This window comes from Rousettus aegyptiacus, unplaced genomic scaffold (assembly GCF_014176215.1).
Source record: "Rousettus aegyptiacus isolate mRouAeg1 unplaced genomic scaffold, mRouAeg1.p scaffold_m13_p_6, whole genome shotgun sequence".
NCBI classification, from domain to species: Eukaryota; Metazoa; Chordata; class Mammalia; order Chiroptera; family Pteropodidae; genus Rousettus; species Rousettus aegyptiacus.
This window is the reverse complement of record NW_023416309.1, coordinates 60073864-60101272: the sequence shown is the minus strand read 5'-3', so window position 1 is coordinate 60101272 and position 27409 is coordinate 60073864. Positions and strand designations below refer to the sequence as shown.

Sequence of the window (27409 nt, the reverse complement as noted above, 5' to 3'; positions counted from 1 at the left end):
GGGACGGCCACTCTCCTGACGAGATGTCGACACAGCCCGTTACCACAGACCAAGCAGAGGCTCCGAGGGGCCACTGGGTCTGACCCAGAGGCCACCGCGGGACTGCGGCTCGCACGGAAACTACACCTCAGTGAAGCTACTCTTTAAAAAAGGGCTAGATGGGGCTCATTCAGAACGAGACCACCGCAACAAAACCACCAAAGCATCCCTCTCCTCTCCGGGGCATGGCGGGGGACAGGCTGGGGACAGGCTGGGGACGGGCAGGACAGGCCGGGGCTCCGAGCAGAACCTGGATTGACACATCTCCTGCTGTAGGCCCCTCGGAGGCTGGGGACGCAGACCCCCAGGGGTCGTGGGGGACGAGGGACATGCACCGGCCAGCACGGGGCAGGAGCCGGCCATGGCCCCAAATACACTGCAGATCAGCTCAGCAGGTCAGCCCCCAGAGTGGCTTTTGGACTCATGTGTCACAAATCAGTCCGGCTGCCTTCAATTGCGAGGATTAGAGCAAGCAGGGGTTCAATGCGAGGGCCACCCTGCCCCCTGCTTCCCGGAGGTCGGCCCCATCCAGATGCTAATGAGCTTAAGTGGCTTAGGCAACTCCCTGAATGGGGCAGGCCATTGAGGCCACCCCAGGATGCGATTCAGTAAATTCCAGGGTCTTCCTCCAAAGGCATCTGCTGAAAACTTGTTAAAAAAAAGTAGCTTTATCTGGCCACTCGGGGCCTTCGCAGGGCCCGAGACGCGGACAAACATCAGACCCGGCACACAGGGGCCGCCCCAGCCTCGGCCTGTCCACCTGCCTGCTCCCTGCACAGCAGGTTCTGAAGAGGTGACCAGGCCGCCCCTCAGGCCCGCCCCCTCGCCCGCGGTCGCCCCACGCCCACTCATGGGGCGACAGCAGGCCGCCTCTCTGCCCGCCGCCCAAGGGAGGGACTCTCTGTTGAAAGGAGCGAAAAGGACCCGAAATGCTACCCGAGCTCAGTTTCAGCAGAGACACGGGAGGACGCCCAGCCTGTCCGACTGGCGCCTGGTGTCCCTCGTGGCATTTAGGGGGACGGAGGGCTCCAGGGGTGCCCACCTGTCGCAGGGCTGACACACACGTGTGCGGCTTCTCAGCCGGGAAGACGTGCGGCAGCCCTGATCCACGCAGAGCCCCACGCCCTGGGGCTGGCGGAGCACGTGGCCTCACTGCCGCCACGACGCTCCCACACGGCCCGAAACCCCGCTGGGGCAGAGCCTCTGGGCAGTGCCCGCGAGGGCTTCCGCGCAGTCTCCCGGGGGGCCGGCCCCCTCTGCCCTGCACCCACGGGGCGGGGAGCTCAGTGTGCTTCGGAGTGACCGCCCAGCACCCACGTGACATGCGAGCAGGAAGGGCGTGGCTTCCCCATGGGCACTTGTCCGGGGCCAGCTGGGAAAGTGCCACCCACGTCTCCTTGGCCTGTCCGAAACAACGCCGGTCTGGGGGACGCCGCGGCTCGGCGGGGACGACTCCACCTGCAGAACATGCGTCTGCAGGTTCCGCGCCCGGCGGCCCGCTCCGGGTTCGCAGCCACCAGCCGCGGCAGGTGTGGGCCGTGGCCGGGCCCCTTGTAACCGCCACGTTTCTAGACGGTATGAGAACCTGGAGCCCTCGGCGCCCTGCGTGCACCTCAGGGGTGGCCGGCATCAGAAAGGCACTGCATCTGTGGCCACCGACAGCCGGCGAAGCTTTGGCTCCCCTGCAACCGTGACTTTAGGGGCACGTGTCACGTCCTGGAAACACCCTGCGCTCCAAGGCACCAAGCCCCGGGCCCCGCAGCCCGGCCGGGGTGTGCTCGAGGGCGCCCCTGCAGGGGGGGTGCGGGGCCCCCAGGCTGGTGCCGGCGGCCAGGTCATGGCCTCCTCAGGGGAAGGGCAGGACGGTGACGGCAGAGCAGGCATGGGGTCCGGAGCGGAGGGCCCGGCCCTGGCGGTCGGAGAGCTGGGGAGCGGGCCCGGGGAGGGACAGTCGGGGCTGTGCTGGGGACGCGGCCCCGCCTCGTGGCGCCCTGGTGTGACACGGCCCAGGGGACGCCCCCCGCCCCCCCCCAGAGGCAGAAAGAATCGGTGTGCATCCGCCTCGGCTTTCCTTCCCCCCCCCCCGGAAAAAACACGGGAAGCGGGTGGGGGGTCTGCTGCAGGCGCGCTTCCAATGTCAACGTTTGGCGGGACGCGTTCTGTGCGCACAGCCCCGCGTGGACTCTGAGCCCCCCACTCCGCCGCGTGTGTGGGGGGTGTCCCCACGCGCCAGCCGCAGGAGTCTCTGGGCCCCCGCGGGGCTCGGCGGCAGCCGCTGGGGCCAGGCCAAGCCCGGGCCACACGCAGGGTCCAGACGCTGCTCCCAGCACAGGGAGGGGTCCCCCGACACCCCCCCTGGAGCCTCGGCCCTGGCTGTGGAAGGGTTTCTGAGGCTGGCGCGTGTCCCCTCTGCACATGCCCCGGTCGCCCGACACGTCCTGCTCTGTGCTCCTGACGCAGGCGAGGCATCTAGCATTTGTGGGGCTGGGAACCCCCTCCTATAACGGGAGCTCGCGGACCAGGGACGGTCCTGAGCCCGGGCCACACGTGGCCGGTCCACACGGCTTGCCCTCCATAGGTGTTCCGAGGAGCACGCCTGAAGGGGACAGGTGGGCAAAGCCACCTGACTGGCATCCAAAGGCCCCAGAAGACGCTGCTGCCCCTCCTGGGGACGCACGCCCATCCCTCACGGGGGTCCCGGCCGTGGCCACTGGCTGCAGCACGTCCACCCCACATCCGGCGGGTGGACTGGGGGACGCCGCGCCCCGAGGGCCGCGTTTGGGGGGCCGAGCAGCCCCCCGTGTCAGCGTCACCGGCGCTTGTCACGGCCGCGCAAAGCGGCGGGGACAGGGCTGCACCTGACCTGGGGACGGAAAGCCGTCGGGCCGGGCGTCTGCAGGCCGTTTAAGGGCCAGGGCGTGCCCGGGCCTGGGACGTACGGGGACGACCTCCGCCCCTCCTGAGCCTGGGCCGCGTGGGCCGTGGGACGCCGGTGCGCAGGCGCCCGCATCGCAGGCAGCCAACAGGGGCGTGTTCTAGTACATTCTTGTTGCCAACGGATTAGTCTTTCCCCGTTTTTCACGCTGAGCCTAGAAAGCAATAACATGTGACCCTTGCTCCTGCCGGGGCGCCCCGGAGGACACCGCGTCCCTGTTCCCGCCGGTGCCGCCCCTCGGCTGGCTGCGGGCGCCCGGCGTCTCCCGGCCGGGCCGCTGCCGGGCGGAGGGCCAGACAACGGCTCGCCGCCCCTCGCGCCCTCCCAGCGTGACGTGCTTCCTGGCGTTCATGCCTCTGACGACTTCGCGCAGAGGAGCACGCAGCCCCTGGCAGCATGAAATCGGACACGAAGGCCCGGGGACAACAGGGGGTGCGAGAGCGGCCGGGCCCCTCCGCGGCACGGGCAGGCGCTGCCTCCGGAGCAGCTTGTGAAGAGACGGGCCTTGAAAGCCCAGTGCGCGCCTGGCCCGGCACAGGGGGCCCGGGCGGCCGCTGAGCACAGCTCTGAGGGCCCGGCGGCGCGGCGCCGTGGGCGAGAGGCGGGGCGGGGGCGCTGTGCCTGGAGCTGCTGGCGCGCGGGCGGCCGTCCCCGGGCTCACGTCAGCAGCGGAGGCGCCGGCCTCCTCTGCGTTCCTTGTGCATTGTCCACTGTTGGCCCAGGACAACACGCCACAAAGACCCCTTCATGCCCTGCCCAGCCGCTCCCGCCTCCCCTGCGGCTCAGCCCATGGGGCGGCTCGGCCCACTCCTCGGGAGGGAACATGCGGCCTGCAGGCTCCTGTCCAGCAGGTGTGCGATGCGCACGGCTCGGCCCAGGGGCAGCTTCCCGGGGTGGGCACTGTGCCCGCCCAGCTGCGGGCCTTGCCCCACGCGGAGTGTGGCCCTGGAGAAGGCCCCCTCCCCGTCACCTTCCAGTGGCCAGCGCCAGGCTGCAGACAGGGCCAAGGCCGCGCCCCAGAGCTGGGTGGTGGCCCAGCAGGGGTGTGGCCTTGGGGGCCTGCCCAGCAGGCCTGGCGGAGAAGACCCCTCTGAGCCCCAACGGCCCTGAGGGGCTGTGCTGACCCGAGGGCGGGGGACAGGCCGGCAGAACGAAACACGCTGCGGCCATCGTGAGCACAGACTGAGGGACTCTGGATACTGAGCCGCTGAAAAGGGGACGGGGTGGGGGGCGGGGGGATGGGGGACCTCGCACTTTGGCCTTTTCCTTCTTTTTATATAATCATGGAAATAATTATTTTGACATCAATCCATCAGTTGGAAATGCTGGCTAATGTCTACAAAGCAAACTTTTGGGAAGAAAATCTACTGTGAGAGCCGGGACAGTGGGTCAGTGACCACGATTAAGGACAAATTACAGTCCACATGGGGCTGATCGTCACAGGCTCTGCATCAAAACGGACGGAACAAACTCTTTTTTAAAAACGGTAACTGAAAAGCAAATTTAATGATTTAAATTAATGATTCTATTATTGTTTTAAACCAAATTCTTAAACAAACAGGCATTTGAACTGCCAAGCGGCTCGGCCGGCCACGCCTCCGAAAGGTCCGTCCAGCAGCCCCGACCTCGGCCATCAGGTCGGGGTCCGGCCTGGGGACCAGTCTCAGGGGACCGGTCTCAGGGGTCCAGAGACAGAGGAGCTCGCCACGCCCGCCGGGGTCTGCGCAGACCCGTCCACGCCCGCCCCCCTCTGTGCACCGGCCTTCCTGACTGCCCATGCGGCGGGGGCTGGCACCACGCCCTCTGCAGACCAGGCCGCCCAGCCGCAGAGGCCAGCTCCGGCTGTGCCGTCTCCAGGGGCACACGGGGCTGGGGACACAGCCCTTCCACCTGCCCCTGGATGGCCGCCTGCCCGGGCCTCCGGGCGCCTGCCACCCACCCCTTGCTGGTGCGGCGACCGCATGCTGACACTCGAGGGGTGCCTGCGGGGCCGGCCGGGGCTCCCACAGGAGCAGCCCACGCAGATGAGTGGTCCATCCACGGACCTGTGCGCACACCGTGGGCCAGCGATGGGAGCTGACGGCGGACCCTGGCCTGACCTGTGTCCACTGTGCCTGGGGGCTGAGGGCTCCAGGCTGCAGCGGCTGACTGGGCTGCGGCTCAGCAAGGTGAGTGGAAGCCGGATGCAGCCTGCACGCCCCGCGGTCTCTGCGTCAGTGCGTCAGCTGGCCGGTGGCCTCCCAGGCAGGGGCAGTTCGCGGAGGGCTGCCCAGGGCTGCAGGGCTGTCTGCGGCCCCGGCGGGAGCGCACGAGGCCGAGGCCTTGCCGGCTCGCACGGCGTCACGGCGTCTGCAGCGCCTGCCTCCACGGCCAGCGGGGTCAGGGCAGCGCCCCCGGCTGTCGCGACACTGCCGGCACCCCTCCCGTGGACGTGAGCCTCCTGGATGACCGCCGCTCCCGCGGCAAGCTCCAAACGGCACCTGCTTCTCAGTGGCCCACCTGGCACCTGAGCACACGTGTACCTGTCAGAAACTGGCGATTGGTTTTTGAAAACAGCTGCCGACTTCCGAAAACGCATCCATCACTGTCATTGTCGGGCGGTGATGGACAGCAGGTGGGCGCGAGGCCGGGCCATGCAGAGACGGGACTGCCTGGCACTGCTGTCACTCTCTGTCACTGCGGCCAGCTGAGCGCCCCAGCTGCCAGTTGCCACCACGCAAGGCATAAAACAGACCCTCTGGGCGATGCCGCCGGCACAGGCCGCGTCATTAATTAGTTCCGCGGAGCGGGGCCCCTTACATGGGTTTAATTTGTGTACGCTTTAATTATGGCTCAGGCGGTGCCAAATTTGATCGCAGAATCATTGACTCCGTTCTGCTCCGCAGCCACGTTTGTGTAAATTTGCATCTGAAATGCAAAGCTGCTCCTTCCCTGGGGATGGTCTCTTCACTTTGCGCCAGCACCTCCAACCAAGGCGGGTGCTGGGCGAGACTGCGGGGACCCTGACCCTCCCTCACTGCAGATGACGGAGGTCCCCACCTCGGCCCGGACGTCCGGGGCCTGACGGGCCCCGCCCGGGGCTGCCCCGCTGCCCCTGCAGGGGACGAACGCTGCCCCTGCCTCGCTGCCTTGCGGACCCCGCTGCGCGGCCTCGTGTTCTGGAGATGGATTTAATTCACCTCCGTGAATTGTGTCGGCCACGCACAGCCAGTGCCGAGGCCAGGGAGGCCGAGCTGCCACTCCAGGTGGGGCTCAGCAAAGAAAACCACAGCCAAGTCCAGCGGGGGCTTCCAGTCGAGCCCCAAAACGTGACCCCGGCCTCCTTCCTCAGGAGCGAGGTCACGTGCCACCTCCGGATGGAACGACCACACTGTGTCCCCATCCTGACACCTCCCTTGGGCCTTCTTACCGCGCACTGGGGTCCCCGCTGGTGGGTGCCGCCCAGGGGTGCTGCTAGCCACCTCAGGGGCATCACCAGAGGCGTGACGGCAGCGCCAGAATTGCGGGTGTCTGGGTGCACGCCTGCAGGGGCCCTCGCGGGGGTGCACGCCTGCAGGGGCCCTCGCGGGGCACGGCTGTGGTGCTCGGGGTGAGCCGGGCTGTGCGTGAGGCGGGGCCCGGGAGGTGTGGCTGGCCGCGTGGGACGCGGTGCCAGCGCTTGACGCCCCCGGCCGTGCCTTCATTAATGCTCGATTTGGAAGAAGACGAGCGGGAGAGTGAAGCGTGTCAGACGCCACGCTGCACCCTTTGGTCGGGGCCCCTGGCCCGGGGCCTGCGGTCACCGAGGCGGGACCTGTGCCCGGCGGCTGGGCGTCCCCGGCGCCTGTCCCCGGCTGTCTTCCCCAGGCCCTGAGCGCTGCTCACTCAGCCCAACTCAGCCCTTGGGAAAACCTGCACCCATTTTTTTGGTTTCTACAGAATTTCTGTTGGGCCTTTTTAAAGCCAGGCCCGCCCAGGCCAGTGGATCGATTTTCCGAAGATGTGCTTCACCCTCAGTTGACGGGCAGCTCGCTGACCTGCCTGAGTTAATCACCACCTACAGAAATTTGTTCTTTTCCAGTTAAATTTATTTTTAGATGCCCTTTTGCTGAGAAATTTGTTTTCTAGCAAGTATTGCTCTACCCAGCGGCGGGAGGGACCGGCATCCCGCATGCGGCCGCTGGGGGCTGAAGGCCGTCCCCAGGCCACGCCCAGCCAGCATGAGCTGCACTCTCAAGCAGTCTCTGCAGACGTCGCGAGCAAGGGGTCTGGAGGTGAGTCGCCCTGGGTTGAGGGTGCTCCCTCTCAGAGAACAGTGAGGACAGGTGTGCAGAAGGCCACGCGATGCGGGGGGCAGCGGCTGGGTGAGGCGGCCACACGCCCGGGATGCCCAGGGCCACCGGTAGGACAGGCGGGAAGGACCCTCCCTTACAGCCTGGAGGAGGAGCATGGCCCTGCCACGCCGTGGCTCTGCAGTTCCAGGTTTCAGAATGGAGTGGACAAACGTCTGGAGGTCCAGCTGCCCAGCTGTGGTCACCGTTACAGGAGCTGGGACGTTGCGTGTGTGGTGACATCAAACGCAATGCAGGAAGGTCGCCCCTGCACAACTTATGTCTTCAACATCAGTTTAAAAACACTTTTGAAATTAATGGTAATAGTCTTGAAAGGCTGTGCGAGTCTGAGGCCGACAGGGAGAGCTGAGGCGGCCTGCAGGCGGCCAAGCGGGCATCACGGCAGGGCCGTTGGTCGGCCCGTCGCGGGGCAGCAGTGCCGGGAGGGCACATGGCGCGCTGGGCACGCGCTTCCGCCTGGCCGTCAGCCTACGACTCAGGAACTCCTGGGTCTTCCTCCGGGAAAAGCAAGAGCTGTGGTGCCTACGCTCCCCGCGAACACCCCCCCGCAGGGGACCCGACGCCCAGGCTCGGGGCCGCCCCTCAGCTCCCTGCCCTTTGTGGGATTTTCACGAACAGCTGCTGAACGTGTAGGCAATGCCACCACGGAAAAGTCTTTAATTCCGGAGCTAAAACCTTCATTTGACCACATGGTCCTAAAAAATTCTAAATAAAAACCTTATTTCGTACATTTGCAATAAAATCGTTACCTGTACGTTTGCTTAACTTACATTGTAAACCGTGCAAGGATGTAATTAAAGTTTTTATTTGTCAACAGCCATCTAGTAGTCACAGGTTTTAAATAATCACATGGACGTGAAAACCTTCCAAAAATTAATGCACGGACCTGCAACGTGTGTGTTTACTTATGGAGCAAACATTCTGCTTAACGCCATCGACTCCAGCCCCCCCAGGAGGAGCCAGACAAGGGAGCCCTAGGCTGTGGGGGTGCAGGGCCACCAGCCAGAGCTCAGCGTTAGCGAGCCCGTCCGGGGACAGAGAGCTGCGGCTGCTGGTTCTGAGGCGCGCTGCAGCGAGGTGCAGGGGGCCGGGTGGATGGCGGGGGCGGACGCCCTGGTGGCAGGACGTCCATGGGGACGCACTGCCCCTCCCCAGTGCCTCGTACAGGCCCCTGCTTCTGTGAGTGAAGAGCCACACCCTGGGTGACCGGCCCCTCCCAGCGCCCAGGCTCCGCCCCCGACCTTCTCGTTTGCTCGGCCATGCGCACCTGCCACCCCAACCTCCCCGGGCGGACAGGCCGCCAGGGCTGTGGGGCCCGGACAGCGAGGGACGGAGGACAAGTGTGGGGAGGCCGCAGTGGACCCCGCAGGGTCACGGTCGGGGGTGTTGTCTGTGGGCATCGGGGGCGTTACACACAGAAACAGTGCGCTACGCTCCTCCCTTTGCCGGGCAATTCTGATGGACAAGTGGCTGAGGACGAAGATGCCCTCATGCTCCTGATGGAAGAGGATGGGAAGCTGGGGAGACCTATGAGCTCGCGGGGGCCGGGCGGACGTCGGCACCGGTGGCCCTGGTGCCTTCCGGGCCCCAGTGGGCGGGGGCTTCTTGCAGCCCTGGGGAACCTGCCGGCCGCTCAGCCCGGGTCCGAATCCGCGCTCTCCTCTGCTCAGCGCTCCAGGCGACACTGCTCGGGACGTGGCCTTTGCACTCGCAGCAAAGCAAACAGGCCCTGTGTCCGCCCGCGTCCAGCCTCGGTGCCCGCCTGCCCGCCCAGGGTCAAGGGCGCCGGCCTGACTGTGCGAGGTTGGGCGGGGCTCGGGGGTCCGGCGTGCGCAGGCGCACAGGGCCGCGGGCCGCCCAGCTACACCCTGGGCGGCACCCCGGGGCCGGCGCCTTCCTTCACAAAGCGGGGTGGCTCCTCGAGGTCAGGCCGAGCTGGCGGAGGGGCCGGGTCAGGAGGAAGGCGCAGTGGGCAACGAGGCACGCGACAGGCCGACGAGCGCGGCCTCCTCTGCGGGCGGCCGCCGCCCCAGGGCCCGCGCCGCGCCGGCAAGAAACCCGCGACCGCGCCTCCGAGGCGCCGTGACGCACCACGGGCCCGGGCGGGAGCCCCCGGACCCGCGGCCCGCCCGCGCCCCACGCCGCTGCCCAGATCCGCGCGCCCGCGGGACGCAGAGCCGAGCTGCGCGCGCCCGGGGACGGCGCTGACCCGCGTCCGGCGCTGCCGCCCTCCGCGACGCTTGCTCCAGCCGGAGGACAAGGCCCCTTCCGAGGCTCATCTCCCGAGGCGGCTTTGCCCCCTGCGGGGGGGCGCTCTGCGTGGGGGCCGTCCGCATAGCTGACGCACTGGTCCCCAGTCACAGCCAGAAACCCAGACCGTGCCCAGGGAGGCCCCCCCAAAACGTGGCGTTACCACGCCCACTGGCCTAGAATCAGGGGAGGCGGCAGCCTTCCTCCAGAGGGTCAGGACGTTGCCACGCACCGGCACAGGCCGTGACCTGCCGGGCACTGTCCCTGGCTCTGTAAAGGGCGTGGGCCCGAGGGACCCTGACTGGGTCCCTGACGTCAGCTCTAGGGCCTCAAACCAAGAGAGCAGCAGAACTGAACGGAGGCGGCGGGCACATCCGCGTGCCACACACGCACGCGAGGCCGGCTTGGTGCGGTGCGACCGGCCTAATTAAATTAAAAAAGAGGATTTCAAAACGACATTACTCATTTCTGTCAAGCAAAGGGAGATATGGGATGATCAAAAGCCTGCTCGGTCTGTCTTTAAGAAATAATTTCCTACCGAAGACGGGAGATTAATGTCTGATGCCGTCTGTAACCACGACTACTAATGGGAAGATAATGAATGACTCAGGGGGCCTATTGGGTCTTCAGGCTGCTTTTGGCCCGGTCACTGCCCAGTCTGTGCCAGGCGCTGGACAGAGCCCTCGGAAGGCTGGCCTGGCATCCGGCTGCACAGGAGACACCGGCCTGGATGAGAACTGTGCTCGCCGTGCAGGCGCAGGCAGAAGGTGGCGGAGTCCTCCCCGCGGGGTCCCCCCCACCCCCCGGGGGCGGGCCGGAGAGCTGACACAGAGCTGCAGCCTGCTAGCCGAGAGATCAGAGGGCGGCACGGCCCCGCTCCCCACGGCCAGAGCTGTGGGGCCCTGGCCGGTGACCCCCGCAGCGCACCCCCTCACGGAGAGGCCGGCCCCTGCACCTGGGCCACTGGCCTTGCTTCCGGCCAAAGTCACACAGTGGGCACCAGGCAGGCTGCACTGAGCCCGGCTCCCGACCTCCATACCACGCTCGTCGCCAGGCGGGGTTTCCAGCTGCACGTGCTCCTCAAGGGGTCATCGCTCCGGAGCCAGAGGGGACCCCACCCACGCGCGCTTCCCGGAGACACAGCCTCGAAGTTCCCGAAGGCCGAGTGACACGGCCAATTTACGCGACGAAACAAGGTAACTACTGTGCAGCCGTGCGCAGTGCGGACCCAGAGCTGTGCTCAGCTGCCGCCGCGGCCGCCTTCGCCGGGACCTTCGCCGCAGCGCGTCACGACGAGGTTATGGGAACTGGCGCGTAGAATGGCCGACCACGCGCCGCCCCGCGGCCCCGGCAACGGCCCCCTTTCTGACAGCGAGGCATCTTCTCATTAGGCGTCTTCGCCTTGAACACGCCCAGTGGGAATGACGACCCCGAACTGGGCCGCACGCGACGGCACGGTCGGCCGCGGGGAGCCAGGGCGCCTACCTCCACCACAGACTTGGCATCCAGTCGGAAGTTGAAGTCGCCGAAGACAAAGTAGGCCACTTTCTCGAACCGCGGGTCCACGATCCTGGGAGGAGAGAAGGAGACGGTCGGTCCCCGAGCGTCGGCGCCCGGGCCGCCCGGCCGGCAGCCCCGCACCCTTCCCGCGGGAGGCACACTTGCGCCCCCGCGCTCGGCACAGAGACACGGCCGCAGGCCTCCGGACGGTGCGTGGCTCCCTCCGGCAGGTGTGTCCTTGTGGGCTGGGCCGGGGCCGCGGTAAGGTCACGTTTGGCGGCCACCGCTGCCTGCCCTGGGAAGCGAGGCCCGCCAGAGGGCCCAGGGAACCTTAACTGCAGAACCAGCTCCGACCGGGCGACCCTGCTTCCAACGAGACCAGGGCCAAGGCTTACACCACCAGAGTGACACTGTGAACGGTCAGGCCCCGGAACCACAGGACCCGCACGGTCGGAACGCCCCTGTCCAGGAAGACGGGTGCTGAACCCGCCCTGCCAGCCCTGGGTGGGGGACAGGCCAGAGCCCCGTGCCCCTCGCCGCCACCCTGGCACGTAAAAGCTGGTTTGTTCCTCAAAAGCCGGTCGACAGTGTTGGCTCCTGTGCCCGTGGGGGGCCGAGTGGGCCGGAGGCCTGCACGAGCCCACGGGAACCCAGGCCACCCCCGTCCACGCTGCCCGCAAAGGATCTGCCTCTCCTCCCCACTTAGATGTGGCAAAGCTGAAGAGCACCAGCAGCTAGAAATCAACTTGCTGAGAAACTTTTTCTACGTGTTTTAAATCGACGACACCGTCTCACGAAGCTTTTGCCGCGGAGAAGTGGCCGTGGCAAGCGTCTGCCAGGGGGCGTGGCAGTGGCCTCCCTCGGGCCCCTCGGCTCCCGGTGCCCAGCGCTGCTCTGGGGCAGGCAAAGCGCCCGGCCTCCCTCGGGCCCCTCGGCTCCCGGTGCCCAGCGCTGCTCTGGGGCAGGCAAAGCGCCCGGCCTCCCTCGGGCCCCTCGGCTCCCGGTGCCCAGCGCTGCTCTGGGGCAGGCAAAGCGCCCGGCACTCCCGACTCCACGGCAGAACAGCGAGCCCTGCTAACGCGCACATCACGACGACGGACGTGTCGCCTGCCAGAAGGAAAGGAGCGTCTGGGTGCTCACGCCTCTGGCCCCTGCGCCCGGCGTGGCTCCACTGGCACACCTGCTGGAACGGGGCTGTGGGGGCACGAGGGGGCACCCCTCACACAGACTCGGAGACTTGGCAGGCAAAAGCCAGGGAAAGCGCCAGGCCCTCAGGAAGTTGTGATGCGCGCCAAGGGACCCACATGTCCCCAGCCACCCTGTGACGCCTGGCCGGTGTGGACGTGCCTCCTGTGGTGAGGGTGGCTGGCCTGCCTGCTCACACCTGCCCGACGGAGGGGCGAACTTGCCACGTGCCAACGGGTCCGATCTGAACGGAAGGCACGTTTCTGTCTTACTTTGCGTGATTATCAGCACGGTGGACCCTCCTTTCCGAATCCCCGTTTTCTGTTTCTACGTGTTCAGAGCCTGTTTTTTGGTTCCCTGCCTGCTCCTTTTTAAATTCCAGGAGTTTCCTTGTAACTGCGACATTAGCCCTCTGTAGCAGAGGAGGCGGACAGTCTCCTCGGCCTGTTGCTGGCCTTTTCATTTTGTTTATGACATCTCGTGTCCTGCAGAAGTTTTAATTTTCAAGCAGTCACATGCTTCAGTTCCCCACGGCGGGAGGAGGCCGGCCCTGTCCTTTGTGAGGGGCCGTTCCCCCGGGCAGCCTCGTCCGTCTGGAGGCAGCATCGACCCCCACGCCCACTGGTCTGCGCCGCTCATTAACCCTTTATCCTCCTCCCCCCCCGTGTTCCTACGGCACAGAACTCCCCACATCACGTGGGTCTTTTTGAGACTATGTTCTGATGCAGACCCTGTATGACTTTTTATAGGGAGGCCATCTCGCCAACGACTCTTAAAAATCACCTTGGCTATTCTTGTATTTCTCTTGCACATTTATTGCTCTTCCATCTAGCTAATTCCACAAAAATTCTTATTTTCCTTTTTAATTGGAATAAGTCGTTAACATACGCATTAATTTGAAGAAAAAGGACACGTTTCAATAAACTGTTATTAGTAGCGCAAATGCCTAGTAACTTCACTGACTTGTTTTAAAACGAAACCTTTCTGCAGTGGAGCCACAGGGCCCGCGCAGACGCCTGCCCGATGGCCCGCTGACCGGCCCCCGGGCCCCGGTCAGCCGAGGGGCTGGAACTCGGCCCCAGGAGGCTCCTGGAAAAAATAAGCCTTTTTCTGCTGTTAGAAGAAAAACGTAACTGGGGACACAGCGCCGCGGCTGCCTCTGCGGGGGCGCTTCCCTCCTCCCCGCCTCGCCTGCTTTCCCGCTGCTCCGCGGCGGCCCCCTCGTGCTATCACTACTTGGCCCCCAGAGCCAAGGTCCCCGGGGCAGGGGCAGAGCCACCTAGCCGAGCACCCCCGGAGCATCGGCCTGCCAAGGCCTGCAGCCGAGGGCTGGTGGGGCGCTGCCGGGGTCCCCGCAGGCAGAGCACAGTGCTGACGCCCATCTCCTGAAGCCCTGCCAAGTCCTTGCTGCTTCCGGAGCCGACGGCCCGGCCCGGGGTCTGAGCTCTGAGGCGCTGGGCCTGCTCTGGCCTCAGGCCGACGGCCACCCTGTGCCTGGGCTCCGTGTTTCCTGGGACCGCTGAGTGATGCCCCGGGGGTCACAGGACGCTGGGGGCGTCTCCGCCCAGCTGAGCCTGTTTGTCGGGTACCGGGGTGACTCCCCACCAGGTAACACGGTGCTGGTGCTCTCGAGGGCGCAGACTGCAGACGGCTGAAACCCTCGCGCAAATCAAGGACGCGGATGAATCTGGCTAATGAAACAGCGTTTGGGGACCCAGTCCTCTTTAAAACACTAACTGATTTCACATTTAGTATCCGGCTGAGTTCAGAGAGAAGACGTGACCTTCCCCGGGCCTGGGCTGTCCCCACCACCTCCCGCCTCGGCCCACACACAGGGCGGAGTGCAGGGTGACAGGGACGGGCAGGCCTGTGGTGTGGGGGAGTGAGCCATCCCCGCCCCCCTGCCCCCGCCCAGGACCTTGGAACACTGTCATTAAAGGCCTCGACTCTGCCCCGGTCCACGCCTGCTCCTCACAGGAAGCCCGAGCCCGTTAACGACAATGGCAGCGGGGGTGGGGAGCTGGGGGGGGGGGAGTGGGGGGTGGGGGGTGGGGGGCAGGGGCCTGTCATGGCCGAGGCAATCGCCTGAGTGCCGGGCCTGCGGCCTCGTGGCTCTCACTTTTAATTTCAATAGAGTGCCATTTGGACCAGGAGGAAAAAAGAGTTGTTTGAAAATTAATTACCTTGTCAGGAGCTATTATGATTAAAAAGTAGGCCCACATCAATATCGGATGCCTAATTCAAAAAGGGAATTACAAGAACAGCCATAAAAATCAATTTTTTGGACCTTGAAAACGAAGTGTCTTTCTGTTTTGACAGGTGATTTCATTATGTGACAAACCACGGTGACACTTGCCATGTCACAGAGGCCCGCCTGGCGAGGACGGGGCCATGGACACACCGAGGCCGGAAGCTGCGGAGCAGGCGTCGGGCGAGCGAGGCCGTGTCCCACAGGGAGTCCCGGGCGGAGGCCGCGAGCAGCCCAGCCGCAGGGGCCACCCCCGGGCCCTGACCCCGAGAGGCCGCGAGAGGCCGCGTGCTCGGCCCCCCGATTCGAGGCCAGCTCTGCTGCTTTTCTGCTTTTTGACTCCTGAGCACAGGGGGTTTGTGTTTAATCAGAAGTCGACTGACGCCAGTTTCTGTTCCTCGGATCTGACAGAGACCCATTCTCTGTCGGACAGCTCGAAATATCAGAAACGGCAATTACTGCAACACCGCAGAATATTCTAGAATTCCTGAAAATTTTCCTTCACCTTGAAACAGCCAGCTGAATGGGGTACGATACGTTTACTTTAGCTGCTCTAAGGAAATGGACCCATTTACTGTCACCAGAGACAGAGAAGCTGGTGTGCGCTCTGGCCGGGTGGGGCTGGCCCCAGGGGGACAGTCGCCCCGTCCTGCTGTCGGCTGGCACGAGGGGCTGCCCATCCCCAGCATGCCTGGGGCAGAGACGCAGGAAGGGAGTCTGCGGCACGGCCGGGGCCGCACGGGGTCAGCACGGCCACCCTTTGGGGTGTCCGGCGGAGTCCCCACGACCGGCGCGCCGAGGGCCCTCAGCGACCGGCTCGCTGACCAGCCGGCGCGGCGCACTCACGAGGGGCACTGCGAGGGGCCAGGACACAGCCCTCCAGCCAGGCCGGCCGAGCGGCGTCCGCCATGCCCCCTGCCTGCCGCAGCCCGTGCCCAGCCGCGGGCTCCCCGTCACGGTGGCACACGGCCCCTCTGGCCCCTGAGCGGCCTCGGCCTGGAGCAGTCACAGGCCTGCGGCCGCGGCCCCCTCGGGGCACGGAGGGCAGCGGGCGGGCGGAGCTCCTCACGGATCCCCGTTCCGGCGAGCGTCTCCGCGCGGACGGCTCCCCTCTGAGCGGCCACCTCCTGCCTCTGCCTCTGCCTCGGACACGCGCGGCCCGAGGCTGTGCTGGGCACCGCGTCGCCTCCTCACGCCCTGTGTGGCAGCCTTGCCCCGCGCAGCCGTGCGGGGGGCCCCGACCTGCTGCACGGACACCACAGGGCTCCCCGGCGCGTGCGGCCACCGCGCGAGGCTGGCCGTCCGGGAGCTGGGAGGCGGCCCGCACCCCAGCCTCAGACCTCAGCCTCCAGGTCTGCGCTGCCGTGGGGAGCCCGGCGGCTGAGGCGGCTCTGGCTGGGGCCTCGGCCCCCACCTGTGCCCTGCGAAGGTCCCCAGCCCGCGTGGCTGCTCCCCAAGCAGGGGGAGCGGGGGGCCGGGCCCCGGTCGCCCCGCCGCACCCTCTCGATCGTGGTCCACCTTCCAGCGTCCACGCCCGCTGACGACCCTCCCACTGGGCACGGCTCGGGCCCTCGCCGAGCGTCCGGCCACAGCCGCCCCTTCCATCTGCTCTCCCGACGGCGGCACCTTAACTACGCCGCTTCCGCGCGGAAAACGACCCCTCGGACCCGCTCGGCTGCCGCGTGCCCCGGCCCCTCTGGCCCCTCGGCTGCTCGGTCCGCACGCGGCTGGGTGAGGGGCCGGAGCCTCACTCGGCTGAGGGGGCCTGGGGGCCTGCAGGGCCGGCGCTCGGCTCACTGGTTTTGGGGAGACGCGAGCCACTCTGTGTTCCCCAGACGGGGGGGCACGGGTGCGGGCGGGTCGGGGATGTGGCTCCCGCAAGGTCCTGACTGGCGGCACCCCGAGGACACGCTGCCCCAGCATGGGGGAGGGAGCTGCTGGGGGGCCGGGCGGGCGGAGCTGCCCCCGCGCTGGGCCAGGGGCGGGACCAGACCGGACGGACGGACGGGCCACCGGCGGGTCCCAGCACGGCGACGGCCGGCCAGGAGCGTGCGCCGCCAGGAGGCGAGGCGGCTCATGGAGTGGGGGCGGGGCGGGGCGCAGGGTCCGGCACCGGCGGTGTCCGTTTCCACGTCAGGACAGACGGACACGAGACGAACCCGGGAGAACGTGCTGGGACAGGGCTCGGCGGGGGGCGCGTGGCTATGGCCGTTTTCTGTGTTTTCTGGACATCTGAATCAGTTTTCAATGCCACGAAATGCCAGGTGTCTGAGACCTCGGGAAGGGGCAAGGTGCTCGTTTTGCTGGGACTGTCTCTGACTCCACACGCCCCAGACAGGCACGGTGCTGCCTGACGCCCCGGGAACACAGTGGGGGGCCCCCGGGCGGAGGGGCGGCGGGCGCCGGCTGGGGTCCCTTGCGCTGGGCTCCAGTCGGACGCGACGATGCCACCCAGGCCTCCGGGGCCGTGTGTGCGGCCTGCTTCCGCGCGGGTGGGCGGGCTGGCGGGCGGCCGGCCGCGGGGAGCCGAGTGGCCAGCCCGGCCGCCCGCGGGGACGGCCCGCAGGCCGGCGGCCTTTCTTCGCTCGCAGAGCAGCGAGGCGAGTTCTGGGAACGGCCGAGGGGACGCGTTCAGATGGGAGGGCCTTTGAGCGGCTGACAGCTGACTGATGACCGCCCGGGGATGACAAAGGGCGCTGTGGCCCGCACCGCCCGCCTCCCCCTGGGAAACTAATTGCCCGGCCTTGTTCCCAGCCCCGGCCCCTCTGAATGCCCCAAACGAGCGTGAAACAGCTCTTTTGACCGGACATAAAAGTTAAATGTCCCAATGTTGATCAAATTAACTTCAGCGTGGTGACAATGGACTGTAATGTGAGAAAATAATGGGGGGGGACAAAGGGGTGCTTTATGCCAAGATTTCACAGTTGTAATGTAAAAATGTTTCTGTTGAACAAGGCCAGGCCACCTCTCAAGGGGGGGACAGAGGAGCCCTGTCACTTGGGGGGGAAAAACCCCGTTGCCGAGAGCCCGAGAGGCTGCAGGAAGCCCGGGCGGCGGCGCTGCGGGGGGCCTGTGGCTGCCGAGGCCTCCACTCCGGGTCTAATCCGAAAAGCTCCCCACGGAGCTTAACCGTGCGGCCGGCCGGCCCATCCCCACACCGGGCACGACACGAAGCCGCAGCGGCCCCCTCGCGAGGGCCCCGGGCGGTTCACTTCTGCGCGTCTGAGCCTGAGGCTCTTCATTAACTAGGGTTTGCCTCTTTATAAGAGATTAAAAACAAAAACGTTGTAAGCTACACAAAAAATACAAAATTGTTATTTGCAATAAAGATTCCAAGGAGCCCACGGACTGCAGCGGTTAACGCCGCACACGCCTTTCTGCGTGCGGCCGCCTCGGCTGCTGCAGGGCAAACCCTCTGAAGGCCTTGCACACCTCACACAGAGAGCCCGCCTCTCCGTTTTCTGAACAAGCTTTTAATTCCGGAATAGATGCACGTATGGAAAAGTTGCCAACGGCCCCGAGTGCCTCTCGGCTCTAACATGGGCTTCCCACCGCAGCTCTGGGGGACGGCCCTGAGGCTGACGTGCCGCCTCTCCGGGGGTCAGACCCCGCACGCGGGGGCAGCGTGGCCCCTGGGGCTCGGCGTGGGGATTAGGCCCGGAGAGGCGGGCTCCGGCCAGGAGGCCCTGGCCTCCCGTGTCCACGCCCACAGACAGTGCGCCCGGCAGCTCCCGAAGCGTGACTGGGACACCGTTGGTGGCGGTGTCCATTCAGAGGGCCAGTGCGGCATTGTGCTCCCCGCCAGCGGAGCAGAATGCAGTCTGCTGGTGGCTGCCAAAAGGTTAGCAGCCCGGACGACAGGGTGGCCGGCCCTGACGCTCCCACAGCCCGCTTTGTGTGGCCTGCAGGGTTCATGGGAACGCGGAGCCGCAGGGGGGCGGCGGGAGCCCAAGGTGGCTTTCAGGCGGCCACGGAGGCACGGCCGTTTGGGGCCGCACCCCACTGACGAGCCGCCCGCGGTCACCGAGACGACTGCTCGCGGGTCCATCTCAGCCCCAGGCTCCGTGAGAGGCCCCAGCGAGGCTCGCGCAGCCGACCTGCACACAGCAGTGACCTAGCAAGGCCCCCGCTCCCCGCCCCGGGGGTGGTGGCTCTGCCCGAAACCCGCTAGCTTGGCGGCCCTCCGAGAAGCCAGCCACAGCCACCGCGTAACCACCCCGGCGTAACCCGCCCCCCCCCCGTTGCCTCCTAGACCCAACAGGTCTGAGTGGGGCGTGAGGGGCGGGCAGCGTTGACGGGAGGGTGGCCTGGTCTTGGGGGGGGGTCCCCCTCGCTGTGAAGGCCGCTGGGGCTGTTCACTGCCACAGCCACAGGCCCACGACCTGCCTGGCAGCAGGGCCAGGAGGCGGGCCTGAGGGGCGGAGCTGGGAGGCGCCCGGCGCCGGAGGGGCCCAGAGCCACAGCGTCTCCGCCTCAGCCGGGGGGCCCAGGGGCGCGGCCGTGCCGTGAGGCTCAGGCCCCGGACGCTGCGGCCGTCGTCCGTCTGTCCTGCCGCCACCCCGGGCGAGCCCCCTCGCCACTCCCGCACCACGGACGTGGGGTCGCCCGCCGCACTCCGCCTGGGTGAGGGGGCCGCCGGCGCCTCGGCTGACAGCGCCGACTTTCGGTTTTGGCAAATAGAAAAAGACCCACGAGGAAGAGCGTCTCGGGGAACGAGGCTCCCGGGGGTGCGGGGCGGGGGGGCGCGGCACCTACCTGTCGAGCACGTAGCCCAGGGCCTTGTGCCGGATCCCCGCGTACACCGAGGGGCTGGTCTCCCAGGCGACCAGGTTGGACGCGTCATGGAAAAGGTGGATGTTCACCAGGTCGAAGGCGCTGCAGAGACAGGAAGAGCGCTCGGCGACAGGGGCGCAAGCCGCGGGGCCCGGCGCCCGCGCTGCTCCGGCCCGGGTTTCCGGGGTCGCCAGCAGCGGGGCCACCTGCGCCCGCGCCCCTGTCCGCGGCAGCCCTGGGCTGACACAGAGCACAGGCCCCACACGCTCAGGGACACGCGGGGCCCGAGCGCCATCCTCGAGCATCGCTGCAATGGCAGCCGGTCACTCTGGCCAACCGGACCTTCCTGTTAGAGACCGGGACGGACGCCCGGCCACAGGGACTTTCCGCAGGTGGCCGGCCAGACCAGAAGGTGGCGGAGGCCTCGGGCTCCAGGCCAGCAGGGGCTGGGCGGACGCCGGCTGAGGCCTCGTGCGTGCGGCGCCCACCGCCCCACAGGACGCCCGGCGGCCTCCATGTCCACAGGGCTGTGGTGAGGCCGGGAGGCCGTGCGGTCAGCCTGCCCGCCTTGAGAGGCCCCTGAGGGCGGAGGGTGGGTCAGCGCGCGTCATCCACAGGGCAGGAACACGCGGACCCCGAGCCCAGTGGGACGCCGCTGACCAGGCAGCAGAGGGGAGGGACCGGCCAGTCTCGCAGCCTCAGGTGACCCTGAGCGCCCTTCACAGGGCCCGCGCTGTGTGACCCTGGCAGGGCCAGCAGCGGTGGCTTGAAGTTCCCTGGATAAGACCACAAGCTCTGGCCAGGCTCCAGGACAGCCGAACGCCGGGGGCCCCGCGGCTCAGGGCCCAGCAGCTCTACAGCCCCCGCCCCCCCGGCTGGGGCACTGCTGGCTCTGGCGGCCTGACGGGCAGTCCAGGCTTGGGTCAGGGCACGGGCTGCAGAGCCTGTCGCCAGCGCCCTGTCCCCCGATGACAGGGACGGGCCACAGTCCTCGCTGTGGAGGCGGGGCGGGGCGGGGCGGGGCGGGGCGGGGCGGGGAAGCAGGTGCCGCAGGGCGGCCGGGCCGAGGGGCCGAGGGGCGCGCTGCTGCGCCGCCTTCAGGCAGCGGGGGGCGCTGGGCCCACCGAGGGGGGCCGCCGGGGGCGGGGCAGGGGCCCTGGGCCTGCGACGCCCGGCCGCTCCGCGTCGCACGGCGTCACCGAGACCAGGAAGGGTCACGTGCGGGGTTCAGGACACACGGCCTTGGGGGGCCCGCCCGCCCCTGCGCGACAAGCCGAGGGGACGCGCGGACAGACGGAGCGGGGGGCGCGGCACACCTACCAGTCCCCGACGCTCCACCGCGTGCGCACGAAGCCCTTCCGCGACCACTTGCACTGAAGAACACACAGGCCACACAGGTGAGGAGCTGCAAAGGAGGGAGACGCCGGCGCGCGGTGCCTGCCGACCCGGGACACGCGGGCGCCGCCCACGGGGGGGGGCGCCCCAGCCCCGGCCCGGCCCCGCGCGCCGCCTGCTCACCCCCCCCCCCCCGCCCCGGGCACGGGACTTCACGCGCGACGCCCACACGCAGGCATGCGGCGGCTCCCGCGGCCACCGGCCCTCGAGGCGGCGTCCTCCGGATCGGCCCTCTGCCCAGAGCACTACTCTTCAAGGTCACCCTGAAGGTCACCGCCACCCCAACGCTGTCTGTCTTGGCTACATTCTAGGTGAATCCTGCAGTCATAGTGCTGACCACACCTGGTTCACTCCTGTTATCCGCACTGACCGCCCCGCTGGATGCGCGCGCTCAGCCCCCAGGCCGGCCCGTGCGGCAGCCGCCACCACGGGAAACGGGGGAGCCTCCGGGGAAGCCTCCCCGAGGCTCACGGGTTCAGAGGGCAGGGCCGACAGGATGCAGGCCGCCCACGGTGCTCTTGCCCCGCCCCCAGCCTGCAGGCGGGTCCCGGAAGCTTCCCGGAGCAGCTGTGGCGTGTGCGCGTGTGCATGCGTGTGCATGCGTGTGCATGCGTGTGCGCGAACGCCAGGTCAGTCCACTGCATTCCTCGTCTAGGCTTCCTGACCACTGTCCACCTTCTGAAACGCTGTCGAGGACGCCAGGCCACGGTGGAGGGCACAGTGTGGCAGGGCTGGCCGCCCCGGCTCTCAGAGGCTGTCGCCATGGAAAAGCCACGTCGCGCGGGCTGGGGCCGCCCCGCCGCCCCCTGCGGGATGGAGTCTCTGCTCGGACCCCTGTAACAGGGTTCCTTTAGCCAGCAGATGGATGGCAAACGCCGGCGGCTTCATCTACTGAGAGACAGCATAAATCACCGCCGAGGACGGGGGGCCGTGGGGAGGGTCCCCGCACAGCCTTCCCCAGGAAAGGCCTGCGCTGGAGCATTAGCGAAATTAATTCATCTTTCATAAGCGTCTGGGGCAGTCCTGTGATCTATGGGAACAACCAATTCCTCACTACAGGCGAGAGGAAAAAAATGTCTCGGCCCTGATCGACTACACAAATCTGCTTTTTAAAAATGGTCTCACATTATCTGGAGTGCTGCTCCCAGAGGCAGCATTTGAAACCCATGCTGAGCCAAAAGCGACCATAAATCAGCAGAGAAAGTTTTGTTAGTTTTCTATGCACTGGGCCGTAATTATTTGGGATTGCCTCCATCATGGTAATTACATTTAGATTATCCTTAAGTGACGGCAATGAAGGAAAGGGAAATCTGTCTTCAACTAATTCCCTCCACCACGAGTTCGCATAAAGCTGAAGGGCCTGCCGAGGCGGGAGAGGGGCCCAGGGGCGCGGGGCCCGGGGGCGGGGGGCTGCAGCCGGGGCGGGGCGCGGGGCCCGCCTGGCCTGGCCTGGCCGCCTGCTGCTGAAGACGTGAGGGCGCCGGGCGCCAGGGACGCGCCACGTGACCGCTGGGCCCTCCGTGCCCTGGCAGAGCCTCACGCCCTGGAGTCACGCGGACTGACCCCGAGACCACTGCTGACGAGGGCCGTCACCTCGCCCCAGCGACGTCCCGACTCCAGCCCGAGGCCTGTCCCCTCTGCCTGCGCATGCGGCGGTGCCCCCGGGGCCAGGTCTGCTGACCGCCAGCTGGGGCTGGGGCCCAGTGCAGGGAGGTGGCCCCTCACTGTCCCGCGAGGCCACCTCAGGGGACAGTGCACCGGCCACAGGCAGCGGGCCGGGGGCCAAGTCCCCCCCACGCCGGGTGTCTGCCCTGTGTGACGGGAGAGCAGGGAGGGGGCGCCAGGCCTGGCCCCACACACGGGCGGTGGGGGGAGGCGCCGCCCCGCATGCCGGGCCCGGGGCAGCGAGCCCGCCGGGGGCCCCGTGTCCCGAGGAACCTCGCTCCTCTGTGGGGGCCGTCCCCCCGTCCCCCCGCCCCGTCCCACACGTCACCCTGTCGCCCCCAACCATGTGGGGCACATGTCACCTCAGCCCCCCCAAAGGACCTGAAGCCTCTTCTTCAGGGAGCACCATTGCTCACAGCCAGCAGACGCCGGCCGCCTCTGGTGACCCCGTCTTTGAGAATGAAGGTGCAGTGAGAGGACCAAAATTCTGGGGTCACCAATGAGTGGTGAGAGGGTGCGGGACCCTGGGGTCCCTGTGAGCTCCTGGGGTGACGAGGGCCACACTCTGGGTCACTGGGTGTGTATGGCCCGCAGGGCTGAGTGTGCGGGGTGTCCAGGGAGGGAGGGCTGAGTCCAGGTGGCCCCCACCATCGGGGCCACTGGCAACAGCTCGAGCCCTGAAAGCGGCAGTTAAAGGGGAAGTCGCCCCATGCCGGCCCTGGGGCCGTGGCCAGCGGCCCGCGCCCTGCACTGTCCCCTGCCCTCGCAGGCTCACCAGCCCGGCCCAGCTGCCCAGCCCCAGACTTGCGGCCACGCCGCCGGGCCTGCCCTCCTCGCCGCAGGGGGACCCCTGCCTCAGCGCTGGGTGGGCCGCTGGCCTTGCTGGGCTGGGACTGGACCCAAACGAGGAAGGAAGAGCTGGGCCGAGGCCAGGTTTCCGGCCCCATCGGGCACGGCCAGCAGTGCTGGGGGCTTCTCACGGGTGGGCGCTGGGGTGCAGCCGTGGGGGGCCACGACCCCCGCAGGCCGGAGGCTTGCTATCTCTGTGAAGGCGCCCGGCCCTCCACTGCTGGCCCTGGGTCCCTGCCCCGTGGCTGGCGGGTGAGCCGGGGTGGACCTGGGTGGGCAGGGGCCGGTGCTCGGCCATAACTGGGCTCTGACACCGACTGCTCAGCCCCTGCCGCCGCAGCACAGGACGCCACACGCCATCACCCGGAGGACCACCAGCGTTCAGACACGGCTGCGCTCGTGCGGGGTGGGAGCTGGAGCTTCCAGAGCTTTCCGGGCATCGCCCCCTCCAAGCTCCAGAGGAGAGCCAAGGGCAGCCGGGACGGGAGGCCGGCCCCCTGACATCGGGTCCTCGGTCGGGGACAATGGATGGGAAGCCGCACCCCGGCGTGACGGAGGTGCCCATCCTTCCCGGGGCCACAGCTCCTTCGCTCCGGCTCGGGTCATAAAGCCAGCTAATAAAGTTGTGACCTTGCCGAGCACCGGCTCTGAGCCCAGGCGGGCGTCTGCTGAGCAGAAGGGACCAGGGAGCAAGCCTTCCTGTGGCCGAGCGCGACTCCGGCACGGCAGGCAAGCTGCGCGGCACGTGACCGCGGGGGGCGGCCGCCCGGGGCTCCAACTCCGCCAGCCACGGGGCAGCGGGGGGAAGACGCCCCTCCCGTGCGGCTGTGGTTCGGCAGACAGCATGGGACGGGGTGGCCAGCCCTGGGGCCCCACGTGGATCACAAAGGGCCAGGAAACCCCGCGAGTGCTGGTTCTGACATTGCTGACTCGTCCCGGAGTCCAAATCACGTGTCCGATGCGCAAAGAAGCCGACAGCGAGAGCCACGGAAACGCCACGTCCTCCGAGCGCCACGAGCCGGGGACCCGCCTCCCCGCCCCCCGCCCCCCGCAGCCGGACGCGAGCGCCGGGCTCCCCGCTGAGCCGCTCCCCGGCTGTGCCCTGCGGCCTCCTCTGCGAGACGCCGGCCAGAGGCCCCCTGGGCACCCCGGGCACGAAGCAGCCGAGCTCACAGTCCGCCCGCCACCCCATAGCCGCGCGGGCCGGGGCGCAGCCCGTGTGCGGGGCCACCAGTGCGCCTGTCCCTGGAAACAGCCAGGGACTCGCCACGCCCCCGGGACGGAGCGCCTGCTCCAGCCGCTCCGCGGCGGCCTGGCGGCCCAGCCCGGCCCCCACCTCGGGGAAGTAGTCCTGCGGGAACTTCTCCTTCTCCAGCATGGGTGTGCTCTCCAGCGTGTCCGAGTAGATCTCCTTGCCCGTGACCTTCTTGTACTTCTTAGCTGGAAAAGAGCAGGCAGCGCGGTGAGTGGCCGCAGGCCTGTGCTCGTGGGGACGCTGGAGGCTCGTCCCGCGGCCGTGGAGAGACTGCCACGCGCGGAAGGGCTGCGGGGCCCCTCCCCGCGTCCCGCCTGCACGGCTCCCGCCCGAGGAAGAGTCGCTGCGTGACGTGCACAGAGGGGACCCTGGCCACGCGCTGCCAGCGCCGGTGGTCCCCTCACCAGCGGACGCCCCAGAGGGCCCTCTCGCGGGCCCTGGGGCTGCCTCTCCCCAGGACAGGGTCCCCACCCCCACGAGGGAACCTCGGGGGCTGCGGGCCGTCCGCGAGGTGACGCCTAAGGTGCCTGGTCAGCACCTGGGCCTGCCGAGACCAGCGCAGGGTCACCCCAGCCCACACGGCTGCCGACCGCGGCCAGACCCCGTCACACGTCCCCCTGCTCTGGGGCCAGGAGCACGTGACACGGGGGGGGGTGCTCCTGGGCTCTCAGGACATTCCTGGGGGCCTCCGTGGCGCGAGTGCTGTCAGAGTGCCTCAGGGTCACGCTGTCCCCCGAGCCGCACGGCTCTGTGGCCTCTGGAGAGCCATCCGCCCACGGACCCGCCGGCGTGTGACGGCAGAGCCACGTCTGGGGACCGCGCGCCAGCCGCTCCACTAGAGGAGGGGGACCTGAGGGGCTGCGCGTGGGGCCTTCCCAGCGCCTCGGGGGACACAGCGCGCACAGCACGTGACAAGCCACTGCGCCCCGGTCTCCCCCAGACCACGGTGCCGACGCGCCGAGGGGAGGTCGTGCGTCCGGCTCTGCAGCTGGCCTGCGAGGCCCCTCTGCCGATCGCCGTCACCTCGGAAGGCCCGTCAGAGGGAGGCCGGGCAGGAGGCACGGGCTCTGGCGCCACCGGCCGGGACCCCGCCCGCCACGCCCGTCTCCACGAGGCACAGTGCCGCCCCAGCGCCAGGCCCGCAGCCGTGGCCACGGGGCGTCGCAGAGGGGCCCGCCTGTCACAGACACGACACACGCCCCAGGACGGACGCCCCCGGGACGGAGCTTGCTGGGGTTCTGAGCGGGGTCACCTTGGACCTACGGATCGTCAGGAAGGACGGACATCTCGACGCTACCGACTCTTCCGTCCATGAGCGTGGCCTACATTCACTCGGATCTTCGTCTCTTTCACCAGAGTTTTGTAGTTTCCCTCACTGACCTCGTATACATTTTGTTAGACTTAATCCCAAGTGCGTTTCTGCCTGAGCGTACGTTATGGTACTGTGTTTTTAATTTCAAATTCCTCGCTCATTGCTGGCACGCAGGAAAGCCACCGACGGCTGCACACGAACCTGCGTCCCCGGCCTCGCTAGCTGGTCTACGTTTCCGCTGTTGACTCCTTGGGGTTTTCGACACAGGTAATTGCGTAGCCTGAGGCTAAGACAACTTCTTCCCTCCGGCTCGTGGGCGCCCCTTCACCTCACTGCCCTGCCTCACGGCGCGAGCCGAGACGCCCAGCGTGGCGCTGACGGCTCGACGGGGGCACCCCCGCGTGGACCCGGACGCCCCCGCCGCGGACCCGGGCGCCCCCGCCGCAGCCCTGGTCGCGGGGGCCGCAGCCGCTTCCCGCCACGAAGCCTTTCGCCAGCTGCAGCATCCGTAGCTTCACCAAGGTGAGGGCGTCCTCGTCCGGTACTCGTCCACTGAAAGTTTTCGGCATGAACGAGTGTTGGATTTTGTCAAATTGCCTTTTCTGCATCTGTTGAGATGACCATGTGCCCCTTCGTCAGCCTGTTGACGTGATGGGGTGCAGGGACCGATTTTCAATGTTGGGTCGGCCTTGTATACCTGCAATGAACCCATGTGGCTGTGGTGGACAATTTTTTCTCACACGCTGTTGGATTCTAGTCATTGATGTCATGTTCAGAGGTTTTGTATTTTACGTTCACGGGAGACACGGGTCTGTTGTTTTCCGTTCCCAGAACGTCTTCCCTGGCTTCAGTCCGGCGCTGGCCTCACGGGATGAGCGCCCCGTGCTTCTGTTTTCTGGGAGAGGCTGCGGAGAACTGTGGGACTTCTTTCTTGAATACTCAGTAGGATTCACCCGTGCGCCCATCGGGGCCTGACGCTTTCTTTTTCAGAAGGTTATTAGTTACTGATTAAATTCCCTCAGTAGGTGAAGGCCTTTTCAGCTATATAGTCTTCCTCGCGTGAGATTTGGCAGATCGTATCTTTGAAGGAATTGTAGGCACAGACTTGCCCATGCTCCACCTTCGCCACCCCTGACATCCGCAGGAAGGGGTCCCGGCTCCACTCTCGCTTCTAACGTTAGGAATTTGTCCTCTTCATCTTTTTGTTTGGTTTGCCTGGCCAGATGTTTATCAATTTTATTGATCTTTTCAAAGAACTCGTGGTTTCATTGATTTTCTCTACTGAGCTCTATTTTCAACTTCATTGCATTATGCTCCAGTTTTCAGCATTTCTTTCCTTATGCTTACTTTGGATTTAAATGGCTCTTTTTCTAGTTTCCTAAGGCAGACGCTGAGATTGCTGATTTTATATCTTACTTTTTTTCTAACGTATGAATTTGCTACTACGAAATCACCGTTTTTGCTACATCTTAAAGTTTTTGGTAAGTTGTACTTTCATTTTCATTTAGTTCAAAATACAAAAATTCCTCGAGATTTCTCCTTCGGCCCACGCATCACTATTTACGGGTGTGCGGTTCGGCCTCGCGGCGCCCGAGACACCCCTTCTCCTTCTGCGCCGACGACCGGCCGGCGTCTGCGGTGGCGTCCGCGGTGTCCCGAAGCGCAGTGAGCC

The 27409-nt window shown here is 66.8% G+C and overlaps 1 protein-coding gene across 2 annotated transcripts in view; it reads right to left on the bottom strand.

The window, feature by feature from the left end:
- INPP5A (inositol polyphosphate-5-phosphatase A) overlaps positions 1–27409 on the bottom strand; it is a 100203-nt gene that overhangs the window by 13582 nt on the left and 59212 nt on the right. For both annotated transcript variants that reach the window (XM_036222838.1, XM_016157550.2), the window contains exons 6-9: positions 24507–24610; positions 20582–20634; positions 19244–19363; positions 11041–11125 (exon numbers count right to left, since the gene is read on the bottom strand). In XM_036222838.1, the coding sequence (XP_036078731.1) occupies positions 11041–11125; positions 19244–19363; positions 20582–20634; positions 24507–24610 (362 nt within the window). The remainder of the gene's footprint in view (positions 1–11040; positions 11126–19243; positions 19364–20581; positions 20635–24506; positions 24611–27409) is intronic.